At 50.8% G+C, this 17617-nt stretch overlaps 7 protein-coding genes across 7 annotated transcripts; 2 read left to right on the top strand and 5 right to left on the bottom strand.

Annotated features, from left to right (window-relative positions):
- Nucleotides 1–685: 685 nt before the first annotated feature.
- On the bottom strand, nt 686–1378 carry N7458_009952 (uncharacterized protein; the record flags this gene model as incomplete). The annotated part of the gene is made up of 1 exon (XM_056913334.1): nt 686–1378. One exon carries the CDS (start codon nt 1376–1378, stop codon nt 686–688), a length of 693 nt encoding a protein of 230 aa, XP_056762183.1.
- A 548-nt stretch (nt 1379–1926) lies between these two features.
- N7458_009951 (ribosome biosynthesis protein MAK16) lies at nt 1927–3028 on the bottom strand (the record flags this gene model as incomplete). The annotated part of the gene is made up of 2 exons (XM_056913333.1): nt 1927–2821; nt 2970–3028. The coding sequence occupies 2 exons, from the start codon at nt 3026–3028 to the stop codon at nt 1927–1929; spliced, it is 954 nt and encodes a 317-aa protein (XP_056762182.1).
- Nucleotides 3029–3312: 284 nt separating this feature from the next.
- Nucleotides 3313–6706, bottom strand: N7458_009950 (FAR11/STRIP family protein; the record flags this gene model as incomplete). The annotated part of the gene is made up of 6 exons (XM_056913332.1): nt 3313–4138; nt 4197–4326; nt 4386–4531; nt 4584–4696; nt 4749–5237; nt 5297–6706. 6 exons carry the CDS (start codon nt 6704–6706, stop codon nt 3313–3315), a joined length of 3114 nt encoding a protein of 1037 aa, XP_056762181.1.
- A 1049-nt stretch (nt 6707–7755) lies between these two features.
- Nucleotides 7756–8607, bottom strand: N7458_009949 (phosphatase PAP2 family protein; the record flags this gene model as incomplete). Its single annotated transcript, XM_056913331.1, has 3 exons — nt 7756–8210; nt 8308–8497; nt 8560–8607. 3 exons carry the CDS (start codon nt 8605–8607, stop codon nt 7756–7758), a joined length of 693 nt encoding a protein of 230 aa, XP_056762180.1.
- Nucleotides 8608–9412: 805 nt separating this feature from the next.
- N7458_009948 (RBR-type E3 ubiquitin transferase) lies at nt 9413–11334 on the top strand (the record flags this gene model as incomplete). The annotated part of the gene is made up of 2 exons (XM_056913330.1): nt 9413–9658; nt 9703–11334. The coding sequence occupies 2 exons, from the start codon at nt 9413–9415 to the stop codon at nt 11332–11334; spliced, it is 1878 nt and encodes a 625-aa protein (XP_056762179.1).
- A 1599-nt stretch (nt 11335–12933) lies between these two features.
- On the top strand, nt 12934–14639 carry N7458_009947 (MFS transporter; the record flags this gene model as incomplete). Its single annotated transcript, XM_056913329.1, has 2 exons — nt 12934–13531; nt 13606–14639. 2 exons carry the CDS (start codon nt 12934–12936, stop codon nt 14637–14639), a joined length of 1632 nt encoding a protein of 543 aa, XP_056762178.1.
- A 1408-nt stretch (nt 14640–16047) lies between these two features.
- Nucleotides 16048–17144, bottom strand: N7458_009946 (zinc-binding alcohol dehydrogenase family protein; the record flags this gene model as incomplete). Its single annotated transcript, XM_056913328.1, has 2 exons — nt 16048–16973; nt 17030–17144. The coding sequence occupies 2 exons, from the start codon at nt 17142–17144 to the stop codon at nt 16048–16050; spliced, it is 1041 nt and encodes a 346-aa protein (XP_056762177.1).
- Nucleotides 17145–17617: the final 473 nt, after the last annotated feature.

The raw sequence follows: 17617 nt of genomic DNA, 5'->3' as shown, positions 1-17617 counted from the left end.
TTGGGGGTAAAGAAGGGTAAGGAATCCTGGACGAGTTGGGACAACCAAGTTAGCAACCCGGGATCTGACTTCTGAGTTGGCTCGCCCCAGCGATCTCCGGGCGCTGGGACTTGCGGGATTTTCCCGTCTCACACAAGCCGAGGACCTCATTTGCTGCAAGTCGCAAAGCTTAGTGGGTGGTGGCTTGGCTAAGCGGATCTATGTCCTCCGTTGGGCAAAGTCTGAGGATTTGGGAGACGAGATGACAAGCACAGGTTGGCCATCCCACGCGACTTGATATCCAATGGCTGGGCGTGGGTCATCGCGTATCATGGTCCTGTCTGATCTTGTGTGGGTTGGATACATGAAGGGTCGAGAGGTGAGAGCCCAGACTCGGACAGAAGTGACAATATCAGCGCCAGTCACGCCGGCGATTGACATCCCCTGATGCTAAGTTCAATGACCTACGCAGACGAGAAGTTCAATGAATAGAAACTTCAAGGTGGATAACTCAAGAACGAATCTAATGATGAACCTTTCCATTAACGAGTTTCAAGCTTTAAACGGTATTTACAACCAGAAAAAGACAAAGCACAGACGACATCCAAAACGGAAAATGATATCAAACTCCGGGCGCCATGCTTGACGGGCCATGCAATCAATCCAATGCGAGCCCCAGATCCCCCCGCCTACCATTGCCTTCCTCCTACGGGCTTGCGAACGCTTGGATCGAGATTTCCCGGACTGGGGGATCGCCCACCATGCAACCTTGCCCGCAATCGTTCCTGCGCCGAGCCTGCCCCGGACCTACTATCCTGGCTAGACCGTCCAGACTGCGTCGACTGATAGGACCCAGTACGCTGGCTGGGCAGTGGTCGAGCCCCTGCGGGATGCAGACCACCTGATGAAGGTGAATGAGACTGCGTCTGCGAGAGCTGAGGCGGGGGGACATCACAGGGCCGGGCGGAGTACTTTGAGAAGGTGCCAGCCCTGAACCGCTCGCACCACTCGCACCGCTGCCACGGCCACGGCGGAGACTGGAAGTTTGCGCACTGCCTGGCGAGGGTGCGCCTGAATCACCCCAGATATCACTTAGACCGCCACCCCGGCCGTAGGCACCGGCGGGAGCTTGGCCGTATTGTCCGGAGGAGGCGGTCGCGATGGGGCGGGTTGCAGCGGCAGCCGGGGTCTTGGGGTCAGGAGGGAGCCAGCTAGGGAAGGGTCGTCCCTTATCTGTGTAGTATGCTCGGAGAGCGTTGGAGATGTGCGAGCAGTCTTCGTTCTCCGGGTCGTCCCCTTCATCGCCTAGTGTGATGGCCCGGCGGAGGCTGTTGAGTCTGGATCCCAGGGCATTGGAGATGGAGGACGAGGACGTGAAAGACGCTAGATACGAGCTCATTTTGCTGTAATTAACGGCAGTTGATGAATGGTTATCGCGTAGTCGTGCAACGTGTGGCCTGTAGAGGACAGCTTCGATGTGGGGTGGGGGTGATGCGGAGCTAGAGCCTTGAAGGAACCCAACAGTGCGGAAATAGAAGCCGTACGGAAGTGGATGGAATTGAAGACTGGGTCAGTCTTGAAGCTGAAGACGATCAAAGTTATTTGCCACAAAAGAGCCGGCTTCTGTGTGTGACGAGATTTGAAGTTGAAGAGTAGCGGCCATGAAGATCACCGAAACACGACCCCATGACGACGGCACGTGATCTCATACTAGGTTTCAGAGCAATCGCGGGTCAATCAACCTCAGACAAAACAGATAGAAACGAAATTAATTGACATAAAAAAAAGTATCTTAGACCCATATTGACAGATATGTATAGCAATTGATGCAATAACTGGGTATGATGCCCGATCGTAGTAAAAACACATTGAAAGAAAAAAAAAAACTCAACCCATAAACGCCATGCAAGATCACATAGACTTTTCCCGACCCATCCAGCGAATAGTTTACGCCATGACATGATCCTTGCCAACACCCTCAGTCTCGTACTCGATTTCGATGCGAGGGCCCTTCTTCCGCGGCTTGGCCTGGGGAGCGGCATTCTTGCGCTTAGCACCAGGCTTGGGCTTCTTCTCGTCCTCGCTAGGAGCGCTCTCATCGTCACTCTCATCGCTCTCATCATCCTCATCGTAGTCATCGCTGGAGTCGGCCGAGTCACCACCCAGCCAGTCCTCAATATCCTCCAAGTCCTCCTCCTCATCGAGGTCGCTGACGTACTCAACCTCACCAACACCCTCCTCTTCATCCTCAATCTCCTCTCCATCATCCAAATCCTCATCACGCTCGCCCTCCCCAGCACGCTCCAGGCCACGCAGAACCTTCTTCCAGATAGCCTCATCAACATTAAGCGGCTGGTCACCGTAAGCACCACTACGCAGACGCTCGATAAGCTCACGCTCAATCGCACGCTCAACCTTGGCCGCCGACAAAGCCTTCCGCTCACGAGTCTCCTCGCGCCGGCGAATCTTAGGCGCAAGCTTGGGCACAATCTTCTCGCCCAGACGATCATCCTCCTTGGCAATGTTCCTCATGCGGATTTGCACCTGCGTCAAGCGGGTGAGGCGCTGCTTGCACTTGTGGACCAGGAACTTGGGCCAGTAGATCAGGCGCTCGTCGAGTTGCTCCAGTGCCTTGGCGTAGTTGGAGGATAGACGCACACGTTCCCACCATTTGCTGGGCATGTGGGCACGTTCGATAGTCTTCATATACAGGTACATATTTCCAGTCTCGGGGTCGGAGCGCACCGTCGCATATCGCGAATTGGCGAGCGGGCAGGACTGCCGATTGCACAGGCCAGTGACATTGTGTTCGTTGCGGCAGAAGTTTTGCTCCTTGGTAGTCCTAAAGCGCACAATTTTCAAAGTTAGCAAAATGTTTTCTCTATCTCATTTTGCAATTCACTGCCATGGCCAGCGGTGTCGGGAGCGACAAGCCGACAAACATACGCAGGTAAAGGTTCGAGGGTGGGAAAATTAGACAAAACACTCACTTGAGTTTGTAGGAGCAAAATTGCTGGTTTATAACCTGCCAAACGATCTCGTCCGACATGGTGGGCAGGGAGCGATGGGGTGTTCGATGCTGGAGAGCCGTTGCCCAGGTGTTGATCGAAAGAAAAAAAAAAGTAGAGGTCACGTGAGTGGGTGCTTATCGATAGGACCCCGTCCTTGGCCAAGGTACCTCAAAGTCTACGTTATTCGCCATCCGACCGCGAGGGATAGAAAGCTTTACAAAAGTTTACTACATAAAACATAGAAGCAAAGGTACAATGATCGGTCTCACTAGCAAGGGTATATGCAAATCATCTATGTCGCTGTGCAGTAGTTTCATGATGCTCACTGTGGCCAACCACCTTCCGCTGGCATTTGGCCGCCCTCCCACTCATTCCCGTTTACCATGGGATTACTATGATCCGAGTCATCACCAGCCAATTCATCAGCAAAGCCCCAGCCCATAGACTCCAATTCCCGAACAAAGAAATCACGCTCCTCTTCCATCATGCTAGCCCCCTCAGATCCAGCCATTACATCCTTATACTGACGTAGATGCCACCAGTGTGTCAGTCCACGAAGAGCCTGCTCGAGAGGTAGTGCTTCTTCAACCTCAGCATCAACATCTGAGCCAGCAAGCCAATCATCCCGAAGCTCTGGTCGGCAGTACAGGTAGATGGCGGTAATGACGCGCATATTGCTCTGGCGCCACTTGCGGCCGCAGTAGGGCACTTGTGACTTGAAAAGCTTGAGGGTGTAGAACCGCAGATGAGGGTCCGGGATCTTGAGACCCTTTCGGAGGATCGTGCTCGACTTATACTGCACGAGCAGGAGGCAGCGATGCGCCTTATCACGAGTAATCTTCTGCATGATGTGAAGGTAGTTTATGGCAGAGAAAAAGTTGCGGAAGGAGAAGACAGTGATGGGTTCCTTGGGCAGTGGAGCGGTGGGATAGCCGAGCTCATCGACTTCAGGGCGTGTCGGACCGTCAAGTATCCCCGCAATTGACTCTTCTGCTGAGAGAGCCCGAACAGCGCTGCTGCCCGTTCTCATGTTGGGACGATGGCGGGAGATAGGGGGCGGGACAGCTTCATCCTCACTCTCAGTGTCACCATCGCCCGGTTGAGTTTGCGCCGCGAAATCAGAGTGTTCGCTGCAGAAATGGAAGAAACTGTAGTGTTCAAGATTTAGTATCACACGATATGAAAGAAGCGGCCGAATCCACTTACGCCAGGTCTTCTCGGTCATTTTTCTGCGCCACGGCTTGATCCACATCCTGATGGGCGAACATCTTCAGAATCAGGGGCAAGTAATTCGAGTCAAGTAGTAGCTGGGTCATGTATTCAAATTTAAGAACATCTGCATGGGTTAGTAGGGTACATACGGGAGCAACTTGTTGGACAAGACATCAAACTTACGAGATCGCTTGAACCACTTCAACAGGAGAAGTAATGTACCGGACACGGCTTTACCAGTAATTTCTCGTAGCCGGATGTTATCCAGTTCGTCAATGGAGGAATCAGAGAAGAAGTCTGCAGATGAACCATTGATGCCATGGCCATTACTATTCGACGATTAGATACGGGTGTTAATTTAGGTCAGTCCGCTTTACGTACCTCATATTCTGGGAGGTCTGAGAATTCGCCTGATTCACCACAGCACTGACGTTCGTCAAAATGATCTTCAGGAACACAATTGTTATTGACTGAAGATGAGCCAAGGTTTGAGCCTAAAAAGATATCAGCTAGGCACATCTGATCAGGCCTTTCTAAGTTACTCACATAAAATACTTCCACGGCATCCAATCGTCGCTGTACATCTGGATCATCCGTTTCTTTTTTATGGGATTTGGAATCGCTTTCGGACAGGTCCAAGCTTTCCAACTCGGTAGTAGTATCATCAAGCGATGGGAAATCGGGAACTCGCGGGTGAGACTGCTCAAAGTTCCAGCCCCGATCGTATTTCATAAAATTCTCGCGCTCTTCCCACAGTTGTTGCATTGCCCGAGTCATCTTAACATGGGTGGAGAAAAGCTTTCCGGCTTCAATGACGGATGCAGGCACATCGCTGCCCTCCCACCGTTTGCCCACCAACACATCTTGTCGCTCTGTCGTCCCCTTTCCGCCGATACGATTGCTGGTGTCATCCAATGGGGGATACATGAGCGGGAAATTTTGATTGGTCTGGTAGTTTTGTTTCTTGCCGGCCTTCCCTCCAGGGCCGATTGGAGAGGGTGGTGGAGACGGCGCCGGGGTCGCGATATGAACGGCCTGTTGAAGGATAGAGCCATTTCCACCGGCAATCGGTGGACCGACTCCGCAGAAAAGACCACTTGAGGAGGTTGATCGGCTGGGATGCTGCGGTAGAGGTGGTAGAATAGAATTGTTTTCGAGTTCAAGAGGAACAATAGAGGGAGGGGGTTGTAAGAAGGGTATTTGGACGTGATCTCCTGACGGAAAATATGGTAGTCGAGGGGGTTCGCGGTCAAGAAAGGTGTTCTGCGATTTGCGGCGTCCTCTTCGGAGATCAAAGGAGGCTCCAGGACCTCTTTTGTCCTCTTCAATTGGTCACTGCCACCGAAGACGAGAAGAAGAGATTTCCACAGCAAAAGAATAATTCTTGTGAGAGGGATGTTAGCTGATTCGTCCCATCTCAGTCGCGCGATGATTTCAACAATGGTAACGAGTAAACAAGGGTTCGATTGAGCAAGAGCGTCGCGAATCGAAGTGTTCTGAGGGTCTCGAGCTTCTTGTCGTCGGCCAACCTCAATTGCAAAGTAGAGCAAGGTAAGAACCAGGTTGGCTTCGCGCTCCGGCGCGGCAATATCGCCTGGATTAAGCCGTTCAAATTCAATTCCATCTGGGTCTGCGCCGAGCGTGGCACGATTCTTATCAAACAGCTGGGATAATCTCAAAATCAAGACGGGAATCCCAGAGCATCGCTGAAGAAGGGTTACATTCTCCTCAATCCAGTCAATCTGTAGTGATTTTGACTGGGGTGTCTCGGCTGCTGACCGGGCGTCTATGTTTGCAGGATAGTCCGGGACAGATTGTCCCCCTGTGATGCCCCATACGCCAGTAGCTGCATAGCAAATATTCTCCAGTGCCTCCAAGCGCACAGAAACGTCCATGTGTTGCAGATTGTCCAATGAGCGCATCATGAAGGACTGACGAAGGTCCTCGGATACATCGAGCCACGACTTCCCACTAGCAGCCGAAGCATTCTGCTGACAGAAAGCATCCCATTGCCTCTCGAATGTGGCTTTCATACCCGTCAACATCACGCGATCGAACTCGTTGTACTGGAACCACTCTTCCAGCTCATCTGGGAACGGCTGCGCATCGGCATATTCGAAAGCATATGCGGATTGTTCAATCTTGGGCAACTCTTGCACGAGTCTCCGCAATTGAGCCAGGCTCAGTGACGAGTCAGTTGCTCGGTCCACATTCTGCTGAACGGGTGCGGGGGGAGGAGGTTGTAACGGCGGTGGAGGGGCTGATCCGTCTCGTCGCAATTCAGGTCGTTTTCCGATCGCCTCGGGCTGTGAGGAATTATGAATCGCACCTGGCGCGGCTGATGAGGCCTGCTCTTGCCGCAGACCCTCTGCAACCTCCTCCATCAATTGGGCATCCGAGACAGGGGAGATATCCGTGCCAGTCTGATCCACCTCATCAGCCATGACAATGTGGTGTTGTGGTTCGGGCATGTTTGAGTCGGTGGCAGCGGTGGAAATATCCATTTTGGGGTTCTCTCAAGCAAGGGTGACTTCACAAAATACACGCTGGACAGTTGATCGTGCAGGTGGTGGTGGAGGTGGTTGAGAGGCGCAATGTGACTGGTCGGAAAAGGAGGGACATTAGGGTGAAGGCGAGTTGGGATGAAAGTTGAAGCACCTTGAGAATGAAGTGGCCTCACCGGGCAGGATCATCTCGCAGCTGGGGCCATGGTTGTATGAGTTTGGCCAAGTTGCGCGCGACAGCAGACCGCGGAGTTGCGGTGATCAATGATGGCTGATATCGGTCACGTGGTCCAGGCCTATCGATGATCGGCCCTCTTCCGCCCACGGATCGTCGCCTGCAGTCAAAGGCCAGGAACAGGTCAGGCACTTGAATATTACGGATCGATTGACACACTATGAATCAGATATTAATTTAAACGATGAACATCCCGAGGCTTATTTACCCGTCAGCTGCTCTCTACATGAACACCCAGAGTCAATGAGGTCATGGATGGACTTGGTAGGTAGGATGGCCAGGTCCATATCGAGATGGAATATAGTGGTTAGCTATGATATGAATTTAAATACTCCCGCAGTAGACATCAACCAGCCACGATAGCCTAGTGGTAGTTGGTAAACAGACTTCCGAATTGGTGTAGTGGCTAACATCGTCGTCTCTCACACGACAGCCAGGGGTTCGATTCCCCTATTCGGAGTTACTTCTTTTTTTGCCTTTTCTTTTTGCCATGTAATTTGGTGCCGTAGAGAAGTCAAACAAACTATTTTTTGGATAATTGCTTGCGTGCGAAGTTTCGTACCCGAGAGAAATTCAGGCCCCAAGGACGAAGTCATTTTTTCTCTCCCGTCGAATGGTCCGAATTGTCACCCGGCGGCTGCTGCAGGTGGAAGGCGGTACCTAGTGCCGGGACTGAAATATATTTTGTACGGGAGAGCTGGCAGATACCCTCGAGAATCTTTATTCTGGTCATAATAAACAGATACGGATATTGGACGGCAAAAAGAACAAACTATACAGAATGCTACATGTTCTTCTCAAGCACCCAATCTTCTCAGTCCGATTTGCCTGTTTCACTGTGGCGCTTTTTCAACCTCCGAGCTTCCCATCGTTGCCAGCCGGCCTCGGCCAAATCTTCACTGACCACCAGATCACGAATGCGCAAAAGACGAGATAGCGTCAGGTCTGTCGCCCAGTCGATCCAACCTGAGCTTCGGAGCAGGCCGGTGACCGCAAACCAGCCACAGGCACATAAGAGGCCAGCTGCAGAGCCCGCCAGTACCTGTCGGGGGGTATGGTAGCTCAGGTAGACGCGACTGGTCGAAACCGCGACCGCGCTGGCACAAAGCCCCACTGTCAGAACACTCCGGAGCAGGAAATCGGAGTAAGGGTAGGAGCCTGCGTAGGATGGAGTGTGTCGGAACACAAGGAAGAGGGTCAAGTAGACGGCGAAATAGGTCATAAACTGGGCGTGGGAGGATGGCATGCCATAACCTTTACCGAACATTTCTGTAGACACGCATTGACGCCGTTAGTGCCTTGCCTGCCTTATGTAGTGGAATAGATTGGACACGGGGAAAGGTAATGCTGGGCCAATAACACTCACCCTTGGGTCGCTCTTCCTTGATGATGCGCTTTAACACAAAGTTCAACGCTTCACAACCCAGTTGTCCAGCGAACATGAGGATCACCTCCATCTCTCTCGAAGCCCAGACCAGGGTGGCATAGGAGACGCACAGAGCCTGAGGCAGTAGAGCCAGCCATGCCGACGCAAAGGACAACGGATCCTCGGGGTTCTATTGGGACAGTTAGCCTGCTGCAGCCCAAAGCCAAACAATGCATAGGAGGAACAACGCACGTAATGAACGTGAGTCAAGGACAGCGAGGCCAGTGGGGTGTCGCCCATTTTGAAATGGGCAGGAGTCCTCGTGCTCCTTGAGAAATGAAGGTAGAGACAAGGCGGTAAGGAACTAAGTGGATTCGGACGTATAGCCACGTCTCAAGCAGTAGTCCGTCGTCCACGTACCTCCCAGTCGGAGGAGTAGTCGTAGTCGCAGTGAGCTGGTCACTAGGGTCGGCCCGATAAAAAGACGATAAGGGCCGATAACGGCCGATAAGATAGGAAGAGCACTTGGCGGGGTTTCCCCTCCCAAAATGACACAAAAATCAACTCCCTTCAGGCACCAAAGGGGAGAGTTCTTTTTTCCTTCTCGCCTCCCTCGCCTCCCATCCTTCTCTTTCTTTGATCTCATCTTGTCCTCCTTCTTCATCTACCCTCATCTCACTGATTTGCTTCAAATCATGACGCAGTCCCTGTCATTCTATACTCCCGCTTTCTTGTTACATCATTTGATAGACCCCTCCCCAGCACAGTGGACTCGTCAGGACCGATCACGAATAGTCCGCGCAAGAGTACCCTGAGTGTGGGTTATTTTTACCCAGTGTGCTGTCGTTGGAGCGCTTATTGAAAGTTCTGCGAGCAGACAAGATCATTCCCCTATTTCTTTCTAGTCGCCACTGGGGTGATTTATAAACCCGCGCGCCATCTCCACTACAGACCCTGTACGCTACCCTCCTGCGACGGCAGCCATGGTCGCTGCCTGCTAACCCGTACGGAATATTACGAGTCGTATGGGTAGTACGACTACGATTTGACGATACCGTCCTCCTAAAAAGATCCTTTTGTTTCCTGACTTTTGAGCCCGCCCAGTATGGCCGAAATTCAGGCCGAGGACGATCGGTCCGTCGAGTTGTCCTCCATCGCTGCCATCTACCCAGAAATCAAGATCGACCCGGATAATGCTTTCAAGGCGACTCTTGAGCTTCCTGTAACCCTCCCGTCGCCTGCTCAAGTCTGTTTTCAACAGCCGCTCGATGTCGGACCCCCGCCGGCGCTAACACCGCCCACCTCCGTCGATGGCTTCAAACCCGATCTGGGCCAAACGGCCGCTCGTGACGTTCACATCCTCTCGCATCTCCCCCGTTAAATCTGAGTATCGAGCTGCCCGATGGATATCCCAACGAAAAACCTCCGATTGTGCGGCTTACGACCCATCCGTTCTGGCTGCCGCCAGCAGTCCTCACGAAATTGACCGACGATTGCTCTCGATTGTGGGAAGAATGCGGGCGGGATATGGTGGTCTTTACCTATATTGACCATCTTCAACAATCGGCCGAGTCGGCTTTTGGAATTCAGGATACTACGGACGGAGAATTATATCTATCACGGGACCTGAAGATTGCATTATTGGATTTCAACAGCAAGGCCGAGCGTGAGAAGTTTGAGCAAGAAACCTTCGAATGCGAGGTATGTCTGGAGCCGAAGAAAGGCGCCAATTGCCACCGGCTGTTGCGCTGCGCCCACGTCTTCTGTGTCCCCTGTCTGCAAGACTTCTATAACACTTGCATTGCGGAAGGTGATGTGGACAGCGTGAGGTGCTTGGCTCCGGACTGCGAAAAGAGCCAGAGCCCAACACTTGCGCCTGGCGACGGCCAGATTCCTCGCCGTAAGAAGCGTGACCGTACGCTCGGCCCGAGTGAGCTCCTTGAAATCCCTCTATCCACAGAGACAGTACAACGATATGTCTTTCTCAAGCGCAAGAAGAAGATCGAATCCGACAAGACCACAGTATATTGCCCACGCCAGTGGTGCCAGGGTGCAGCCCGATCAAAGCGGCACCCTAAGCCCACTGACCCAATGGCCGATGCCGACGACGCCGATGCCTCGGGCGATGAGGAGGAAGCCACTTATGACCCACTAGGGGAAAAGGGAGATCTTCCTCCTGTCGCTGAGCGAGTCGCTATATGCGAAGAGTGCAACTACGCTTTCTGCAGCGTCTGTCGAAAAGGCTGGCATGGTGAACTTGTCAGGTGCATGCCCCAGCGCAAGGTTGAGGAGTTGTCGGTTGAGGAAAAAGCCACCGAAGAATACATGCGTCTGTACACTTCCCAATGCCCGACATGCACCGTCCCCTGCCAGAAACGCATGGGCTGCAACCACATGCGTTGCTTCCAGTGCGATACGCACTTTTGCTATCTGTGCTCTGCCTGGTTGGTCCCCGACAACCCGTATAGTCACTTCAATCAAACCAGCAGCACATGCTATAACCGCCTGTGGGATTTGGAAGGTGGCGATGGACTGGACCCAGAAGGTGCCGAAGCTCTGCACCAGATCCCAGAAGCACTGCTTGTCTTCGACGACGAGGATCACGATGGAGCCCCGCAAGATGTCGGGCTTGAGAACGACTCTGACAGTGACTGGAGCTCCTCAGATGAGGATGACGATCGCCCAGAATGGGACTTTGACTTTAGCGACGACAATCAAGATCGCCACCACCGCCCTCCTCCCCCTGCACCCGTACCTCCTCGCGTTCCAGACGCAGCCCGCGGTCCCGGTGCGAACAATCCGGGCCCTGATGCCGCAGCCCGCGCAGCCATGGAGCGCGAAGAACAAGCTCGCGCCATGGCAGAAATCCGCAATCGCAACCGTAACCGACCTGCGCCGCGAGTGGAGCAGCCACGTAATGGCGTCCCTCAGGAGCCGCGTGGTATGATCGGGCTCCAGCGGTTCTTGGAGCTAGTGCAGAATGACCGAGAGGATGAATGGGATAGTGATGAGCTAGAGGATTTCTAAAACGAGGATCCTGGAGAATGAAGCATGCATTGACATTGTTGATGATGAAGAAAATGGTTATGATACTCATGTTTAACATCAAAACGGGCATATGGCGTTTTCTTACGAGCGATGGTACTCATGATTTTGACTTGTGCAGCGTTCGATGTGGTTACCACTTGTTTTACAATTACATAGCTTGTTTAGCATAGGATTCTTTTTGCAATTGGCTTTTGCTCTGATATCACGATTCGGTACTACTAGGTCTATTCTTCAGCCAATACAGACTGAAAAACCAGGCAATCTGTGGACTTAAGATATTGTCACAAAGTATCAGAAGCAACAGACTCCCCATTCTCCAACCCGAATAATGACAACGCGAGCGAACAGACGCGAGAAGTGATGATTTTCTCAATATCGATCTACCACAACCCGTTGACAAGGAACAGAAATCGGCTGTCAATCCTCTTGCCCACCTAGTCTGATTTGATAGTACCCCGGTCCCTGGAGAAAGCAATTCAAATTACGTAGAATGCAAGAAGTACCTACAATCCGTCGTATCCCTTTCAAATTATTCACGTCAAAAATATTGATATAAACATTCGGATACCGTCTCCTCTCACACATCAATTGACCCTTCAATCTGTATAACCACTGCAACAGTCGTGCCCTCCGCTTTTTTCAAGACATTGCTACTCCATGTCTATCACTTCACCATCTTTCACATACCATGATCCCTTCCGTATCTCAAGCCTAGTGGAGTGTAATCCTTGTTCCACGACTGTCCAACTTGGGAAGAGGCATCAGGAAATCCACTGACTGTAAGATATCCGACTCGTCGGTTTCGTATAACTCGAATCGGGGCGCATTTGGCCGGAACATCACTGCCATGGCCCAGTACATCTCGGCATAAGCCAGACTGTTATTTCTGTCAGTGTGGTCTTCATGCAATATGCAAAATTATCTCTCTTACTTCATCCCTAAGCGGGTTCCGGGAACCTCTTCTGAAAGGAACCCAGTTCCTGTTCATACGAGGATGAAGGAAGGTTGCAAAAAGGGGGTCTAACGATTGACAACTAGATTAGGCGAAAGATTTAACTCGGTTAAGAGCTAAATCCCTGCCATTCTATGTATATCTACTCCGTATGTATCCTATAAGGCATCTGGGGTTAAGCACTACACTAGTGGAAATGCACTTCCGCCACCCGTGCAGGTATAGTTAAAGTCTAAACCTTGATATCTTCTCGGGAGCGTTGTTGTTCGGTTGAATACGAGGGGGTTGAGAGCCTGGAGCGTCGTTCTCCTGTCTTCAGTGCGAGTGCTGTGAAGAAGATCTACCCAGATAAGCAGGGGCAAGACCCAGCGGATATAGGGAATATGAACTATCTCCGGTCATCAATGCAGGGAGAAGCCGCTTTTCCTAATTGGGCTTGAGCACCATGGATGCGTTTCTTTGTTAGTCTGACTGTTCTTATTGGAGGATATATACACTTCTCCTTAGGTCAGGTACGACGTTAGGAAAAATATTCTCGGCCTTCTTCATATTGTCCCTTAAATATTCTCCTCTTCACTTGGCATATTGACATCTCCACTGCCTCGGAAAACGAAAGAAGCAGCAATATGGTCTCGTCGACATCGGATTCACTCGCTGTGGCGTCTCCAACCGCCACTAACCCCGATGCGAGGTCCGTCTATACTTCAATGGATCTCGTAAAATCCTCACCTAGTCAAGCACTCTCCAAGGAGGGATCCTTGGTGGATGAAGAGAAACATGAAGTCCCTCAAGTTGAAAAGACCACTGTGGTGCCTCAAGCATCTAACATTGTCGACTGGGAAGGCCCCGAAGACCCTGGCAATCCAATCAACTTCAGCATCTTCATTAAATTCACCAACGTTGGAATCGTCAGTGCGCTGACATTCATCACCCCTCTGGCATCTTCAATGTTTGCGCCTGGTGTCCCCCAGCTCATGGAAGAATTCCATAGCTCGAGTACACTGTTGACTGGGTTCGTCGTGTCGGTCTACGTTCTCGGATTTGCCATTAGGCCGCTTATCTTGGCTCCTGCACTCGAGCTCCTGGGACGAGCCATTATTTACCACGTCTGCAACATCGGATTCACGGTGCTCACTGTTGCCTGTGCGGTGAGCACCAACCTGGGGATGCTCATCACTTTTCGGTTTTTTCAGGGCTGCTTTGGCTCCGCGCCTGTCACAAACGGTGAGTTCCATTGTTTCCTTCCCTTTCGCTGCCTCCTAGTACATATCAGATTGCTAATGTGCCAGTTACAACAGGAGGAGGCACAATTGCGGATCTCATCATTCAGGAAAAACGTGGAGGTGTCATCGCCATCTATACCCTCGGCCCTTTGTTGGGACCCGTCATCGGCCCCGTGGCAGGAGGGTATTTGACAGCGGCCAACGGCTGGCGTTCGGTCTTCTGGGTGCTCACCGTAATTGGCGGATTCTGTACGGTTATATCGTTCTTGTTCCTACGTGAAACATGCCCGACAGTTCTTCTCAAGCGCAAAACGCAACTCCTCATCAAAAAAACTGGCAGATGGGACCTCCGCTCAAAACGAGACAACGGTCTCTCGACCAAGCAGTTGTTTATTCAAGCCGTTATCCGGCCATTCAAAATTCTGTTTCTATCGCCCATCGTCTTCGCAAGCTCGATTTACGTGGGAATTGACTACGGATACCAGTATCTGATGTTTTCAACCTTCACCTATGCCTTTGAGGACCAATACGGGTTTCCAACCAAATCCTCCGGTCTGACATTCCTCGGAATGGGTGTTGGCTCGCTACTGGGTCTCTTTGTAATTGGCGCGGTCTCCGATCGGATCCTCAAGGCCAAATCCAAACCTACCCCACAGTCTCCCGCAGGTGTCATGAAGCCGGAATACCGTCTGCCGCCACTTGTCGTTAGCGCGTTCTTTATCCCAGTGGGCCTGTTCTTATATGGTTGGTCTGCATACTACAAAACACACTGGATCGTGCCAATCATTGGCACCGCACTTGTTGGGATAGGCAACATTGCCGTCTTCATGTGTATCACTACATATCTGGTTGATGCGTTTACGATATTTGCGGCCAGCGCATTGGCTGCAAACACAGTCGTGCGTAGTAGCATGGGTGCATTACTACCCCTGGCTGGACAAAGCATGTATCAGTCAATGGGACTTGAATGGGGGAACAGTTTGCTGGGGTTTATTGCAGTGGTGTGTATCCCAGTTCCCTCGCTTTTAGATATCAAACAAGATATATACGAGCCGGAGAAGATCGTCTACTGTCTCAAAGAGCGCCGTCGAGTAGCGGAATTAATGTAAGTGCTGTGTTATAAGCTTACTAAAAGGGATAACAATCTTCGACGAATAGTTCTGATTAATGCACTCGTAAATCTCGGTCGAGTGGAAAGGGTACCGTCCGGAAATTTAGTTCCAAATAAAGCGTCACGGAATACACTCCACACTAAAAGTCAGAGGCCCCTTACCAGATAAACCCCCTCAATTAGAGCAAGGCTTTTCTCCCTCGCCAGAACCACGAGACCGTCTAATTTCTCTGACTAATCGGCACTGTCTATTCTACGTCTTTGAGCCGACGTACTAATGCTACTTTGCAACAGCACGGAAAGCCAGGGAACATTTCGAGAGGCACCTCGGTTATTTCCAAAGAGACAAGTTTATCTCCTGCCCCGATAAGTTCTGCGGTCTTGCTTTTCGTTGACATCGGGCCTTCAAAAGCCACGTAGAAAAGGTTCACTTAATACGCTGCTTTACTAAAGAACAACGTATTAAGGCCGGCTTATAAATTATTCTTGCTCACTGCAGACTATAGGGAACCACTCGTGTATTATGTTTGTTTACGCGGAGCACTCCTACTTTCTTTCTTTTAGCACGATTATTACGAATATAATAGAGCTGCATCGTATAATTAGCGTTTGTCAAATATGAGATACCTAGTGAACTGTATCAGAGAAGATTGTTCGAAGAGAATACAAGACGACTGCCTAGAGTCTGATTATCGAGTGTTCTAAGGAAAGACGCAATCGTGAAGGTTCTTGAAGACTTATTTTACGCCACAACGCTAGGTAACGGTAAATTCGACGCCGAAAACGGCTACTCTTGACGCTGTTTTAAGCGTCCTTTTTACCATAATCTTAGTCATCGCTCGCACGTGATCTGTTTCTGCCCACTATTTCCGTATGCTCCCTGACTGATGACGGATTACTCCCTGAGCACTCATAGTTGCTCAGGGATCTGCTATGTTGAGCCATCAAAAAATCGATGGGCGGTAGTATAATTTCCTGTGAAGTTACTGGCTCTTAATAAGTGAAAAATTTATGGTTGTCCAGGGTAGCCATTCGCACCTTTTTATACTGGTTATGAGGACGGCTCGCCTGATGGCTGAAGCAGCCTTCACTCAGGGTACTCAGGGTACTTACACCTGTTGCGCCTCGACTATCTCTTAGTTATTGTCGAGTGCTACGGCGGCTGCGTCTGGGTAGTCCTGTCGACTAGAGGCGTTAGAGTAGATAACAACGTCGGATGTTGAGCGAGTGGTCTCGGCCTTCTGTGCTACTGTCTCGCGATCAGACCTGATCTCGATCTTAACGAAGGGATCAAGACGTGACTTGGATCACTCTCCATGCTGTATTGATGGCCGGATTGTCCTATTGACATATTGACATAAGGTACAAACAAAACGGTTTCAAAAGATTCACCAGTATTGGAAGATTCAATCCTCGTTCGGGTGCACAACATTCTTCACAGTCTCTCCCTGGGCAATTTTGTCCAGCGCCGCATTGACCTCGTCCGCCTTCAAACCGCCTATTACCCGATATGGCAGGTATCGAATGCTACCCGAGTCCAGCCAGCCGGTGATATGTTGCCAGAACTGTACTCCCAGCTCACGGTGTAAATGTCCAATGCCCATCGAGAATCGCACGTCATGCCTTGCATTTTTATCTGCAACGGCCGCCTCATCCACATTTCCAGGTAAAAGCGTTATGAGTGTGCCCTTCCTGTGGGTTGAGAGCAGGGTCACTCCAAGTTTCTGGCCGTCGCCGATGTTGATTGTGTCGACGGCATAAATCAAGTCGTCGCCGATAACTTTGCGGGCTTCCTCTGCCAAATTCTCAGCGTGTCTATCAATTACAAGCGTGGCGCCTAGTTTCCTCAGTTCGGCCTCTTTCTCAGGCATTTTGGACGCGATGGCAATTATCTTGCCGAAGCCTACTAGTCGCGCGAATTCGATGACCAATTTGCCGCAGCTGGACCCGCCCCCGATGACCAACAGGCTTTGCGAAGGGTAATCGAACTCCTTCATCCCATGAAAGAGCGGAAGACCAAGGCCAGATTCATGGAATAAGGCTATAAATGCAGCCATGGCAACAGTTGGAAGTGTTGCTACATCGTCATGGTTGGCCGATGGAGGGGTCCTACCAACCAGATCTGCCGAAATTGTGGCAAATTGCTGAAGGCCACCTCCGTCTAAGCTTCTCGTATTGGCCTGCGCAAACACTCGATCGCCTGGCCTGAAAGATGATACATTTGACCCCACCAGCTCTACCAAGCCGGCGATATCATTTGCCCCAATGTACGGTAAATCTTCGGCTTTGACGATGATGCCATGGTCTCGGATCTTGTGGTCGTGTGGGTTCACTACAATAATGTCAGCGGAATGGAAGGATGCCGATAGCTATATTAGGATACCATACATCCAACAGACAGTATTTTGATCAATATCTCATTGGGTTCTGGCTTGGGAATGGGCCGACTCTCCAGGACGAGAGGGTGCCCAAATTCCTTCAGAACCAGCGCATGTTGAGACATGTTGAAATATCGGGTTTAGCCACGGTGTGGATCAAATAAATGTTCATGGAATTGCAATTTCGGTCGCATTATGATAATTTATATCTTTTACCAGTAATTCAACGTCTCGGCCATCGGCTTATTGTTTTGGCCGAATTATCCACCTAAATCTCGCATCATGATGAAAAATACTGCATGCTTATCAATAATCTGGCCCGAATCCACTGTCATTCAGGACCTCATTGGATAGCTATATACGTAAATAACGGTACTGGGTGAATAGGACGTCCGAGAGATCGACGTATGGGTGTACTAAACGCACATCGGGAGCTTTCCCGTTCTTGGAAAGCGCGCGTCCTCTGTCAACGGTATTATGCCTGACTGAATTGCGGTGTTTCTTGGATATAAACAAAGTCTCATATAAGTTATAATACATAGTTAGAGGTATAGTTCAGTGTTATTTGTAAACTACGTATTCACGTGTAACTGCCGGA

This window comes from Penicillium daleae, assembly GCF_028827525.1.
Source record: "Penicillium daleae strain IBT 16125 chromosome Unknown utg000008l_segment0_segment0, whole genome shotgun sequence".
NCBI classification, from domain to species: domain Eukaryota; kingdom Fungi; phylum Ascomycota; class Eurotiomycetes; order Eurotiales; family Aspergillaceae; genus Penicillium; species Penicillium daleae.
This window is presented reverse-complemented; position numbering and strand designations above follow the sequence as displayed.